This window comes from Coregonus clupeaformis, chromosome 19, assembly GCF_020615455.1.
Source record: "Coregonus clupeaformis isolate EN_2021a chromosome 19, ASM2061545v1, whole genome shotgun sequence".
NCBI lineage: Eukaryota > Metazoa > Chordata > Actinopteri > Salmoniformes > Salmonidae > Coregonus > Coregonus clupeaformis.
Genome location: NC_059210.1, coordinates 46,119,049 through 46,132,097, shown reverse-complemented (window position 1 = coordinate 46,132,097; position 13,049 = coordinate 46,119,049). Strand labels below are relative to the sequence as shown.

Below are 13,049 nucleotides of genomic sequence, written 5' to 3'. Positions count from 1 at the left end.
GGGGATGACCGCGGCAGCTTTCCAATCTCTGGGGATCTCAGACGTTACGAAAGAGAGGTTGAACAGGCTAGTAATAGGGGGTTGCGACAATTTGGCGGCTAGTTTTAGAAAGAAAGGGTCCAGATTGTCTAGTCCAGATGATTTGTAGGGGTCCAGATTTTGCAGCTCTTTTAGAACATCAGCTGTCTGAATTTGTGTGAAGGAGAAGCGGGGGGGCATGGGCAAGTTGCAGCGGAGGGTGCAGAGCTGGTGGCCGGGGTAGTGGTAGCCAGGTGGAAAGCATGGCCAGCCGTAGCAAAATGCTTGTTGAAATTCTCGATTATTGTAGATTTATCGGTGGTGATAGTGTTTCCTAGCCTCAGTGCAGTGGGCAGCTGGGAGGAAGTGCTCTTATTTTCCATGGACTTTACAGTGTCCCAAAACTTTTTGGAGTTAGTGCTACAGGATGCAAATTTCTGTTTGAAAAAGTTAGCCTTTGCTTTCCTAACTGCTTGTGTATATTGGTTCCTAACTTCCCTGAAAAGTTGCATATAACGGGGGCTATTTGATGCTAATGCAGTACGCCACAGGATGTTTTTGTGCTGGTCAAGGGCAGTCAAGTCTGAGGAGAACCAGGGGCTATATCTGTTCTTAGTTCTGTATTTTTTGAATGGGGGCATGTCTATTTAAGATTGAGAGGAAATTACTTTTAAAGAACAACCAGGCATCCTCTACTGACGGAATGAGATCTATATCCATCCAGGATACCTGGGCCAGGTCAATTAGGAAGGCCTGCTCGCTGAAGTGTTTTTGGGAGCGTTTGACAGTGATGAGGGGTGGTCGTTTGACCGCGGACCCGTTACGGACGCAGGCAATAAGGCAGTGATCGCTGAGATCCTGGTTGAAGACAGCGGAGGTGTATTTAGAGGGTAAGTTAGTCGGATTTAGGGTTGTACCTGGTAGGTTCGTTGATCATTTGCGTGAGGTTGAGGGCATCTAGCTTGGATTGTAGGATGGCTGGGGTATTAAGCATATCCCAATTTAGGTCACCAAGCAGTACGAACTCTGAGGATAGATGGGGGCAATCAATTCACATATGGTGTCCAGGGCACAGCTGGGGGGCTGAGGGGGGTCTGTAGCAAGCGGCAACAGTGAGAGATTTATTTCTGGAAAGGTGGATTTTTAGAAGTAAAAGCTCAAACTGTTTGGGCACAGACCTGGATAGTATGATGGAGCTCTGCAGGCTATCTCTACAGTAGATTGCAACTCCACCCCCTTTGGCAGTTCTATCTAGACGGAAAATGTTATAGTTGGGGATGGAAATTTCTGAATTTTTGGTGGCCTTCCTAAGCCAGGATTCAGACACTGCTAGAACATCAGGGTTGGCGGAGTGTGCTAACGCAGTGAATAACTCAAACTTAGGAAGGAGGCTTCTGATATTTATGTGCAGAAAACCAAGACTTTTACGGTTACAGAAGTCAACAAATGATAGCTCCTGGGGAGTAGGAGTGATACTGGGGGCTGCAGGGCCTGGGTTAGCCTCTACATCACCAGAGGAACAGAGGAGGACTAGAATAAGGATACGACTAAAGGCTTTAAGAACTGGTCTTCTAGTGCGTTGGGTACATAGAATAAAGGGGTCAGTTCTCCGGGCGTTGTAGAAAAGATTCAGGGCATTATGTACAGAAAAGGATATGGAAGGATATGAGTACAGTTCAGGTAATCCTAAGTGTTGGGTAACAATGAAAGAGATAGCGTCATTGGAGGCATCGATTGAGCCGGTCTCGCGTGTATGAGGGGAGGAACAAAGGAACTATATGAGACAGTTTGAGAGGGACTAGGGGTTCTACATTGAAATTGTATAATAAGAACTAACCCAAACAGCAATAGGCAAGGCATAATTGACATGGGAGAGAGGCATAAAGCAGTCACGTGTTATTAGAGAGAGCTAAGACACAACTGGAAATAGCGATAACGTTTGGGCTAAGACTAAACAGAATAAACAGGACAGAGTACCGTGTAAAGGAACAGTCCAGCAGGCATCAGCTGTGCAGCTGAGTGATCATAAGGTCCAGTGAACAGCAATATGTGAGTCCGAGAGCAGTTCAAATTGGTGCTTCAGCACAGCTAGCAGGGAGCTAGCAGGCTAGCTCAAGGCTAACTGGTGCTTGCTATATGGCAATGGTAATGGTGATCAGCCAACAACAGGTTGCAGCTAGCTAGCTGGTTGTGATGATCCGGCGCTAGGGTCCAGTGATTCCGGCAGAAAGTCCAATAAGCTATGGGTCGATAGCACGCTGGGTCGATAGCACGCTGTGCAGACTGGCCGACGAATTGTCCAGGCTAGCTAGAGCTGGCTGGTGGATAGTGTAGGCCACGGACAATGGTGAAGACGCTAACGGTGACTAATAACAGGTAGCCATTTAGTTGCAGCTAGCTAGCTGGTTGTGATGATCCGGCGCTAGGGTCCAGTGATTCCGGCAGAAAGTCCAATAAGCTATGGGTCGATAGCACGCTGGGTCGATAGCACGCTGTACAGACTGGCCGACGAATTGTCCAGGCTAGCTAGAGCTGGCTGGTGGATAGTGTAGGCCACGGACAATGGTGAAGACGCTAACGGTAACTAATAGCAGGTAGCCAATTCAGATTGCGGCTACACACGTTTCAGCTTACGGTTCTTGATGAAAGTTATAAAGAAATAATAGAATCCTTTCCACGTTGGGTGAGGCGGGTTGCAGGAGAGTATATTTAGTTAAAGAATGAAAGTAAAAAATTGAGAAATATAGACAAAAAAACAAGAAACGGGATATTTACACAGGACGAAAAAATAAAAGCGACCGTACTGCTACGCCATCTTGGATCATATGTGTGTGTGTGTGTGTGTGTGTGTGTGTGGGGGTGTGTGTGTGTGGGTGTGGGTGTGGGTGTGTGTGTGGGTGTGTGTGTGTGGGTGTGTGTGTGTGTGTGTGGGTGTGTGTGTATGTACAGGAAAGTACTAGCAAATGCAATATAAGTACAGTTGAAGTCAGAAGTTTACATACACCTTAGCCAAATACATTTAATCCTAGTAAAAAATCCCTGTTTTAGGTCAGTTAGGATCACCACTTTATTTTAAGAATGTGAAATGTCAGAATAATAGTAGAGAGAATGATTTATTTCAGCTTTTATTTCTTTCATCACATTCCCAGTGGGTCAGAAGTTTACATACACTCAATTAGTATTTGGTAGCATTGCCTTTACATTGTTTAACTTGGGTCAAACGTTTTGGGTAGCCTTCCACAAGCTTCCCACAATAGGTTGGGTGAATTTTGGCCCATTACTCCTGACAGAGCTGATGTAACTGAGTCAGGTTTGTAGGCCTCCTTGCTCGCACACACTTTTTCAGGTCTTCCCACATATTTTTCTATAGGATTGAGGTCAGGGCTTTGTGATGGCCACTCCAGTACGTTGACTTTGTTGTCCTTAAGCCATTTTGCCACTTCTTTGGACGTATGCTTGGGGTAATTGTCCATTTGGAAGACCCATTTGCGACCAAGCTTTAACTTCCTGACTGATGTCTTGAGATGTTGCTTCAATATATCCACATAATTTTCCTTCCTAAAGTTGCCATCTATTTTGTGAAGTGCACCAGTCCCTCCTGCAGCAAAGCACCCCCACAGCATGATGCTGCCACCCCTGTGCTTCACGGTTGGGATGGTGTTCTTCGGCTTGCAAGCAACCCCCTTTTTCCTCCAAACATAATGATGGTCATTATGGCCAAACAGTTATATTTTTGTTCCTTCAGAGGACATTTCTCCAAAAAGTACGATCTTTGTCCCCATGTGCAGTTGCAAACCGTAGTCTGTCTTTTTTATGGCGGTTTTGGAGCAGTGGCGTCTTCCTTGCTGAGCGTCCTTTCAGGTTATGTTGATATAGCACTCGTTTTACTGTGGATATATATGCTTTGTACCTGTTTCCTCTAGCATCTTCACAAGGTCCTTTGCGGTTGTTCTGGGATTGATTTGCACTTTTCGCACCAAAGTACGTTCATCTCTAGGAGACAGAACGCGTCTCCTTCCTGAGCGGTATGACGGCTGCGTGGTCCCATGGTGTTTATACTTGCATACTTTGTTTGTACAGATGAACGTGGTACCTTCAGGCGTTTGGAAATTGCTCCCAAGGATGAACCAGACTTGTGGAGGTCTACAATTGTTTTTCTGAGGTCTTGGCTGATTTCTTTTGATTTTCCCATGATGTCAAGCAAAGAGGCACTGAGTTTGAAGGTAGGCCTTGAAATACATCCACAGGTACACCTCCAATTGACTCAAATGATGTCAATTAGCCTATCAGAAGCTTCTAAAGCCAAGACATAATTTTCTGGAATTTTCCAAGCTGTTTAAAGGCACAGTCAACTGGGTGTATGTAAACGTCTGACACACTGGACTTGTGATACAGTGAATTATAAGTGAAATAATCTGTCTGTAAACAATGGTTGGAAAAATTACTTGTGTCATGCACAACCGACTTGCCAAAACTATAGTTTGCTAACCAGAAATTTGTGGAGTGGTTGAAAAACGAGTGACTTCAACTGTATGTATAATGTGGGCCTTTCATCACCGTCTCTGAGTGTCGTCTCTGTGTTCCCTCCTAATGACTGAGATTCCAGGGATAGGAGATAAGAACAGAGGAGTTTGCCTCTCCCATTCAGGAGGAGGAGAAAGAGGAAGAAGAGGAGGAGGAGTGTCTGCTTGCGGAGAAATATTAAATTATCTCACGACTAATAAGAGAGTAGTCACAAGTTGATTTGGGTGAGTGAGTGAGTTAGTGTGTGTGTGAGTGCAATATTATGTAAGTTCAAACCACACAATTCAATCCTCAAAAACAACAGCACATGTATTCCCAGCGACATTCCAGCACTCTATAGACACACAGTAAAAGCAGCATCATGTCCCATTCTCAGCAACACCCATATACTATTGACTGACTGACAGACTGACTGTCAGATCCCACGTCTGACACCAGATAGCCCATAGAGTTAGTGAAGCAGAAGAATGAGAGTGTCAGTGTCCCAAAAGTCTCATTGGTTAGTAGACATCCCAACACTACACACACTGGCATGGGAGATCTGGAGTTTGGCCTTGTGTTAGCTGTTTGCCATGACCGCTGCCCAGCCACTTACCCATGGCAGATAGAGGCCCTGCTGACGGGGCCTGTAGACCCGTGAGAAATAGTCCTGTGTCAGGGGGCAGATATACAGTACCATTTAACTAGAGGACATCCTAAATACAGAGAGCTATACGGTTTATAGATATGCCTATAGTTCAACATCCCTTCCTCTCCTCCCCCCTACATATCCAACTCCAGCTCAAACGTTTTCCCCTTCATAGCTCCAGAATACCTTGCTTTATGTTTCCATTCAACCAACCATGTTCTCAATCTCTCTAATGTTGCATTCACAATTCTATTAACTCCCATTTAGATACAGCTCAACTCAGGCATTTTGAAAATATCTTCCATACATTCATATGCAAAAAAGCATACCCTGTAGCAGAATCAAATTCCACAATGTAATTATACAGTCTTACATATAATAATGTTCCATAAACCCTCTAAGTAGCAATTCACAGTAGCATGCCAAAGACTTCTATTCACAGACTTCCATTCAAGAGCTTTGACATTCTCTCCTATTCAGCTGCTGTAGCTCTCACATACTCTTCATGACTCACTATGTACCCATTGTTAAAGCGGTGGAGAATCTCTCTCTCTCTCTCTCTCTCTCTCTCTCTCTCTCTCTCTCTCTCTCTCTCTCTCTCTCTCTCTCTCTCTCTCTCTCTCTCTCTCTCTCTCTCTCTCTCTCTCTCTCTCTCTCTCTCTCTCTCTCTCTCTCTCTCTCTCTCTCTCTCTCTCTCTCTCTCTCTCTCTCTCTCTCTCTCTCTCTCTCTCTCTCTAAACAACGCTCTGATACAAAGCGCCTCTCTCCTGACAAGCTGACTCTGACATTTAGAGTGAATTTACATCAGAACACAGTCCTATAGAAGCTCATGTTCTACTGTCCTTTCTCTCAGCCTGCACTCACACACTACTTTATTACAGACGTCATATGCAATACATTTCAGAGAGAGACAGACAAGGAAGAGAGGGAGAGACATACTCAAACACATGCACACATACGTTTCGGTAATGGGAGCTTAGTTTTGTATAAGGCCTGGGTTGAGCATGGGACTCATGCAAGCAGAATGCACTGACACTGTTTCACCACTAGATGGGAACAGCATCACATAACTCTCATTATACACTCCCCTTTGTATTTCAAATCAAATAAAATTTTATTTGCCACATGCACCGAATACAACAGGTGTAGAAATGCTTACTTACAAGCCCTTAACCAACAGTGCAGTTTTTAAGAAGAAAAAAAAGTGTTAAGTCAAAAATAGATAAGTAAAAGAAAAGCAAATAATTCAAGAGCAACAGTAAAATAAAAATAACAGTAGGGAGGCTATATACAGGGGGTACCAGTACAGAGTCAATGTGCGGGGGCACCGGTTAGTCGAGGTAATTTAGATAATTTGTACATGTGGGTAGGGTTAAAGTGACTATGCATAAATAATAAACAGAGTAGCAGCAGCGTAAAAGAGGGGGTTGGGGGGGGGGGGCATTGCAAATAGTCCGGGTAGCCATGATTAGCTGTTCAGGAGTCTTATGGCTTGGGGGTAGAAACTGTTAAGAAGCCTTTTGGACCTAGACTTGGTGCTCCGGTACCGCTTGCCGTGTGGTAGCAGAGAGAACAGTCTATGACTAGGGTGGCTGGATTTTTAGGGCCTTCCTCTGACACCGCCTGGTATAGAGGTCCTGGATGGCAGGAAGCTTGGCCCCAGTGATGTACTGGGCCGTACGCACTACCCTCTGTAGTGCCTTGCGGTCGGAGGCCGCGCAGTTGCCATACCAGGCGGTGATGCAACCAGTCAGGATGCTCTCGATGGTGCAGCTGTAGAACTGTTTGAGGATCTGAGGACCCATGCCAAAAATTTTCAGTCTCCTGAGGGGGAATAGGCTTTGTTGTGCCCTCTTCACAACTGTCTTGGTGTGTTTGGACCATGATAGTTTTCTGGTGATGTGGACACCAAGGAACTTGAAGCGCTCAACCTGTTCCACTACAGCCCCAGGGTCCTTAGCTTAGTGTTGAGCTTTGAGGGCACTATGGTGTTGAACGCTGAGCTGTTGTCAATGAATAGCATTCTCACGTAGGTGTTCCTCTTGTCCAGGTGGGAAAGGGCAGTGAAGCAAAAACGTTTAATTTGGCTCTATACTCTAGCATTTTGGATTTGAGATCAAATGTTTTATATGAGGTTGGATGTATTTGCAGTTTGTTTTGGTTGTACTTCGGATTATGTTGTGCCCAATAGAAATCAATGGTAAATAATGTATTGTGTCATTTGGAGTAACCTTTATTGTAAATAATAATATAATATGTTTCTGACGACTTCATTAATGTGGATGCTATCATGATTATGGCTAATCATGACTGATTCGTTACAGAGGCATATACTGTATATCATACCCCCACAAAAATGCTAACCTCCCCTGTTATTGGTAATGGTGAGAGGTTAGCATGTTTTGGGGGCATGATCTTTGTGCATCTGCAACTTTCTCAAATCCAAAATGCTGGAGTAGAGGGTCAAATATATATTTTTATCTTCACTGTCCAAACATGTGTGGTGTGTAAGTGTGTAAGTGTTTGTGTGTGTAACTGTGTGTGTGTAACTGTGTGTGTGTATGTGTATTTGTGTGTGTCTTACCTGTATGAGGTGACGTTGTCGTAAGATCCCACAGTGTAGTGTCTGAACAGTCTCTTGGTGCGATCCTCTCTTGTCTCTGTAAAACAAAGCAATACACTGTCAGTATGTGTGTGTGCGTGGTCTCATTTGGTCACTAAAAACCCACCGTGAAATTCGCCGTCCGTCCAGGTAAGCAGGACGTCGGGAGATTACTTCAAAACAGGCCACAAGGGGCAACAATGAGTGCTATTACCATCATGTAGGCTTGGGTTTTGCTAAGGCGTTGTGGAAGGGGATGGCGAATGTGCATAAGCCACGAGCTCCGGCTCCAAGAGTCACATGTTCAATCCCAGTGCTAGGCACCCACACACACTGCTCCCTGCTAAACGACAATCTGCTGAGAGGCCATTGGAGTTCTTAATTGGACACTAGTGTGTGTGTGTGTGTTTATGTGTGTGTATGCATGGATGTGTGTGGGTGTGTGATGGCGAGAGCGTTTTTATTACTGTTTTAAAGCGTGTGTGTATTAGTGTATTGAGTTGATGATATTTTGTTTCTGGACATTCACTCCACCCTGTTTGTCTGTCTGTCTGTCTGTCTGTCTGTCTGTCAGTTTGAGTGAGTGACAGCTGCCAGCTTTGTCCAATACAAGAGTATTCCAGAGTTTCTCAACACCAAAGCACAGGAAGACCAAACAAACCCCTCTCTCTCTCTCGCTCGCTCTCTCTCTGTCTCCACTGCTTGCTCCATCACCTACACACCTCACAATTACTCTCTCTATCCCCCCTTGACCCTTTCTCCACCCATCTCTCCATTAGCCCTCTTGTCATCCTCTTCCCGATTCCCCTCTACGCCTCTCTCTCCCTCATTCTCTATCCCCCTCTCTATCCCTCTCTCATTTTATCTCTCTCCTTGTGGTGTCTCTGTCTAAGGTGTTAATGAGAACAGGCCCACTAGCCTTACTCTCATTACAAATGCATAGACTTCCCCCATTCCCCTCCACTCCAAAAACTCACATGCATGTGTGTGCACGCCCACACACACACACACACACACACAAAGAAGCAGAGGACTAGGCTGAGCAGGGATAGGATGAGATGCCTATACTTACAGACAGACAGTCGATAGAGGAGACAGGCATCCACTAGTACACTGTCTGTCTGTCTGTCTGTCATATAGTGACAGTGTGATGTGGGTTAAGGGGTTGAGGGGAGGTTGTGGTGAGTTATATTTGGGGGAGAAAGTCAAAGATGAGTCAGCACTTCAGCAGAGCTAGAGTACTGCTTCCCTTTATACTTGACAATGGCTGGAAATAGAGAAAACATATCAGATGGTATTGTGTGTGCATGAGTGTGTGAGTCAGTGTGTGTGTGTACAGGATGGTACTAGCAGATTCAGTGTAAGTGTGTGTAATGCGGGCCAGTGTCTGATGCCTGCAGCCCACAAGCATCTAAACACTGGGCTCAGATAGCGCTGATAACCTGGACTACACCTCCACACACACACACAGCTATGTCTTACTCTACTTGTGAGTAAAATGTCTCCACACACACACACACACACACACACACAGAGAGAGAGCTAGAGAGATAGAAAGAGAAAGAGAGAGAGAGAAAGAGAGAGAGAGAGCAAGAGAGTGAGAGAGAGTTCTCCTGTGCAGACAGACACAAAGACAACAGATGGACTGAGAAGCACCGGGAACATCTCCCAATCTGTTTTAGAAGTTCAGAATCTGGGAGGAGATTTGAAGCAGACACTTTATTCACACACACACACACACACACACACACACACACAGAGAGAGACAGACAGAGAGAAAGATAGATTGGTTTGAAGCCATGGCATTGTTTAGATAGATTAGCACACTCTCCCAACAACAGCGCATATAAATACAGGTCATCTGAGTTCATTAACCTGTTAACAGGTTAATGAAGTCAGATTACCTGTATTTATACGCAATGTTGTTGGCAGAGTGTGCTAATCTATCTGAACAATGCCATGCCATTGACGCCATGTTGGGAAATAAGATATTTGAAAGTGTAGGTTTGAAATTAAATATGTCACCAATTACTGTTCCAAAAGGATAAAAACAACAAAAAAAGTCTGATCTTTTACCTACTGGTGGCGCTGTAAATATGAGCAAATTCCCATAGGAACACACCATTTTAAAAGCACAGGGCTTGAGTAATGTGTCATGCCTTAACTTACAGGAATTATATACAGTCGAAGTCAGAAGTTTACATCCACCTTAGCCAAATACATTTAAACTCAGTTTTTCACAATTCCTGACATTTAATCCTAGTAAAAATTCCCTGTCTTAGGTCAGTTAGGATCACCAATTTATTTTAAGAATGTGAAATGTCAGAATAATAGTAGAGAGAATGATTTATTTCAGCTTTTATTTCTTTCATCACATTCCCAGTGGGTCAGAAGTTTACATACACTCAATTAGTATTTAGCAGCATTGCCTTTAAATTGTTTAACTTGGGTCAAACGTTTCGGGTAGCCTTCCACAAGCTTCCCACAATAAGTTGTGTGAATTTTGGCCCATTCCTCCTGACAGAGCTGGTGTAGCAGTGTCAGGTTTGTAGGCCTCCCCTTGCTCGCACAACTTCCTGACTAATGTCTTGAGATGTTGCTTCAATATATCCACATAATTTTCCTTCCTCATGATGCCATCTATTTTGTGAAGTGCACCAGTCCCTCCTGCAGCAAAGCACCCCCACAGCATGATGCTGCCACCCCCATGCTTCACAGTTGGGATGGTGTTCTTCAGCTTGCAAGCAACCCCCTTTTTTCTCCAAACATAACGATGGTCATTATGGCCAAACAGTTCTATTTTTGTTTCATCAGACCAGAGGAAATTTCTCCAAAAAGTAAGATCTTTGTCCCCATGTGCAGTTGCAAACCGTAGTCTGGCTTTTTTATGGCGGTTTTGGAGCAGTGGCTTCTTCCTTGCTGAGCGGCCTTTCAGGTTATGTCGATATAGGACTCGTTTTACTGTGGATATAGATGGTTTTGTACCTGTTTCCTCTAGCATCTTCACAAGGTCCTTTGCTGTTGTTCTGGGACTGATTTGCACTTTTCGCACCAAAGTACATTCATCTCTAGGAGACAGAACACGTCTCCTTCCTGAGCGGTATGATGGCGTTTGGTGTTTATACTTGCGTACTATTGTTTGTACAGATGAACGTGGTACCTTCAGGCGTTTGGAAATTGCTCCCAAGGATGAACCAGACTTGTGGGGGGGATTCTTATGACACTGCCAGCAGTAAGATTTTAGTTAGACAAGGCCTGTAGCTTTCAAATGATATGTCACTTTCTATTTTCTGATGAATAATTGTTTTAAATCTTTAAATCTCGTACCTTCAGGCTCTGATCAGTCCCTACACCCAAACGAGGGCATTGCGTTCATCCACCTCTGGCCTGCTGGCCCCCCTATCTCTGCGGAAGCACAGTTCCCGCTCAGCCCAGTCAAAACTGTTCGCTGCTCTGGCACCCCAATGGTGGAACAAGCTCCCTCACGACGCCAGGACAGTGCAGTCACTCACCACCTTCCGGAGACACTTGAAACCCCACCTCTTTAAGGAATACCTGGGATAGGATAAAGTAATCCTTCCTTTTTAATCTTCAACATAGGAATGCTACCAAAAAGAACTTAATGAAACTGGTTACAATTGACGGAGTCACCCATAATTCAACAAATGATATTTTGAAGGAAGAAACAAAGTACTTTAAGCATATGTTTTCTTTTCAGTCGCCTCCATCTCCTCTAACTGAAGCTAATTGTAGAGATGTTTTTCTATTGATAATGTCAAATTAACAGCCACACAGAAAGACTCATGTGAAGGTGAAATTACAGAGGAGGAACTTCTGGATGCAATTAAATACTTTAAGTCTGGGAAAACTCCAGGGTTGGATGGCATACCAGTCGAGGTATACCAAACCTTTTTTGATATACTAAGAGGACCGTTATTAGCATGTTTTAACCACTCCTATGTAAATGGTAGATTATCTGACAGTCAAGAAGAAGGTCTGATCTCATTATTACTGAAACAGGATACAAGTGGAAAATATAAAGATCCAGTCCATTTACAAAATTGGAGGCCCCTTACACTTCAGTGTTGTGATGCAAAAATTCTAGCAAAATGTATAGCGCATAGAATTAAAAAGGTATTGTCGGATATTATTCATTCTAATCAGACAGGTTTTTTACATGGAAGATACATTGGAGATAATATAAGGCAAGTATTGGAAACAATAGAACACTATGGAAAATATGGGAAACCAGGCCTGCTTTTCATAGCAGACTTCGAAAAGGCATTTGATAAAGTTCGACTGGGGTTTATATATAAATGCCTGGAGTATTTCAATTTTGGAGAATCTCTTATAAAATGGGTCAAAAACATGTATAGTAACCCTAGGTGTAAAATTGTAAATAATGGCTATTTCTCAGAAAGTTTTAAACTGTCAAGAGGAGTGAAACAAGGTTGTCCACTATCGGCATATCTATTTATTGTGGCCATCGAGATGTTAGCTATTAAAATCAGATCCAATAATAATATCAGAGGATTAGAAATCCAGGGCTTAAAAACAAAGGTGTCATTGTACGCTGATGATTCATGTTTTCTTTTAAATCCACAACTAGAATCCCTCCACAGCCTCATAGAGGATCTAGATAAATTTTCTAACCTCTCTGGATTACAACCAAATTATGACAAATGTACTATATTACGTATTGGATCACTAAATAAAAATTTTACATTACCATGTAGTTTACCAATAAAATGGTCTGATGGTGATGTGGATATACTCGGAATACATATCCCAAAGGAAATAAATGATCTCACTTCAATACATTTTAATAGAAAGTTAGCAAAAATAGATAAGATCTTACTACCATGGAAAGGAAAATACCTGTCAATTTGTGGAAAAATCACCCTGATTAACATAACTTCTTTAGTATTATCCCAGTTTACCTATTTGCTTATGGTCTTGCCTACGCCTAGCGAACAGTTTTTTAAATTATATGAGAAAAAAATATTCAATTTTATTTGGAACGGCAAGCCAGACAAAATTAAAAGGGCATATTTATATAATGAATATGAATTCGGAGGACAGAAATTATTAAATATTAAAGCATTAGACCTATCACTAAAAGCTTCAGTCATACAAAAGTTATACTTAAATCCGAACTGGTTCTCAAGCAAATTAGTAAGATTGTCTCACCCAATGTTCAAGAAAGGCCTTTTTCCCTTTATTCAGATTACAACAACTAATTTGCAGTTATTTGAAAAGGAAATCATCTCCCAAATA

The 13,049-nt window shown here is 43.2% G+C and overlaps 1 protein-coding gene across 1 annotated transcript in view; it reads right to left on the bottom strand.

Moving 5' to 3' along the window:
• The window catches only part of LOC121531214 (SH3 and multiple ankyrin repeat domains protein 3-like), a 159,458-nt gene that overhangs the window by 36,926 nt on the left and 109,483 nt on the right, over positions 1 to 13,049 (bottom strand). Inside the window, exon 12 of the mRNA XM_045204981.1 lies at positions 7,755 to 7,830. Within this exon, the coding sequence (XP_045060916.1) occupies positions 7,755 to 7,830 (76 nt within the window). The remainder of the gene's footprint in view (positions 1 to 7,754; positions 7,831 to 13,049) is intronic.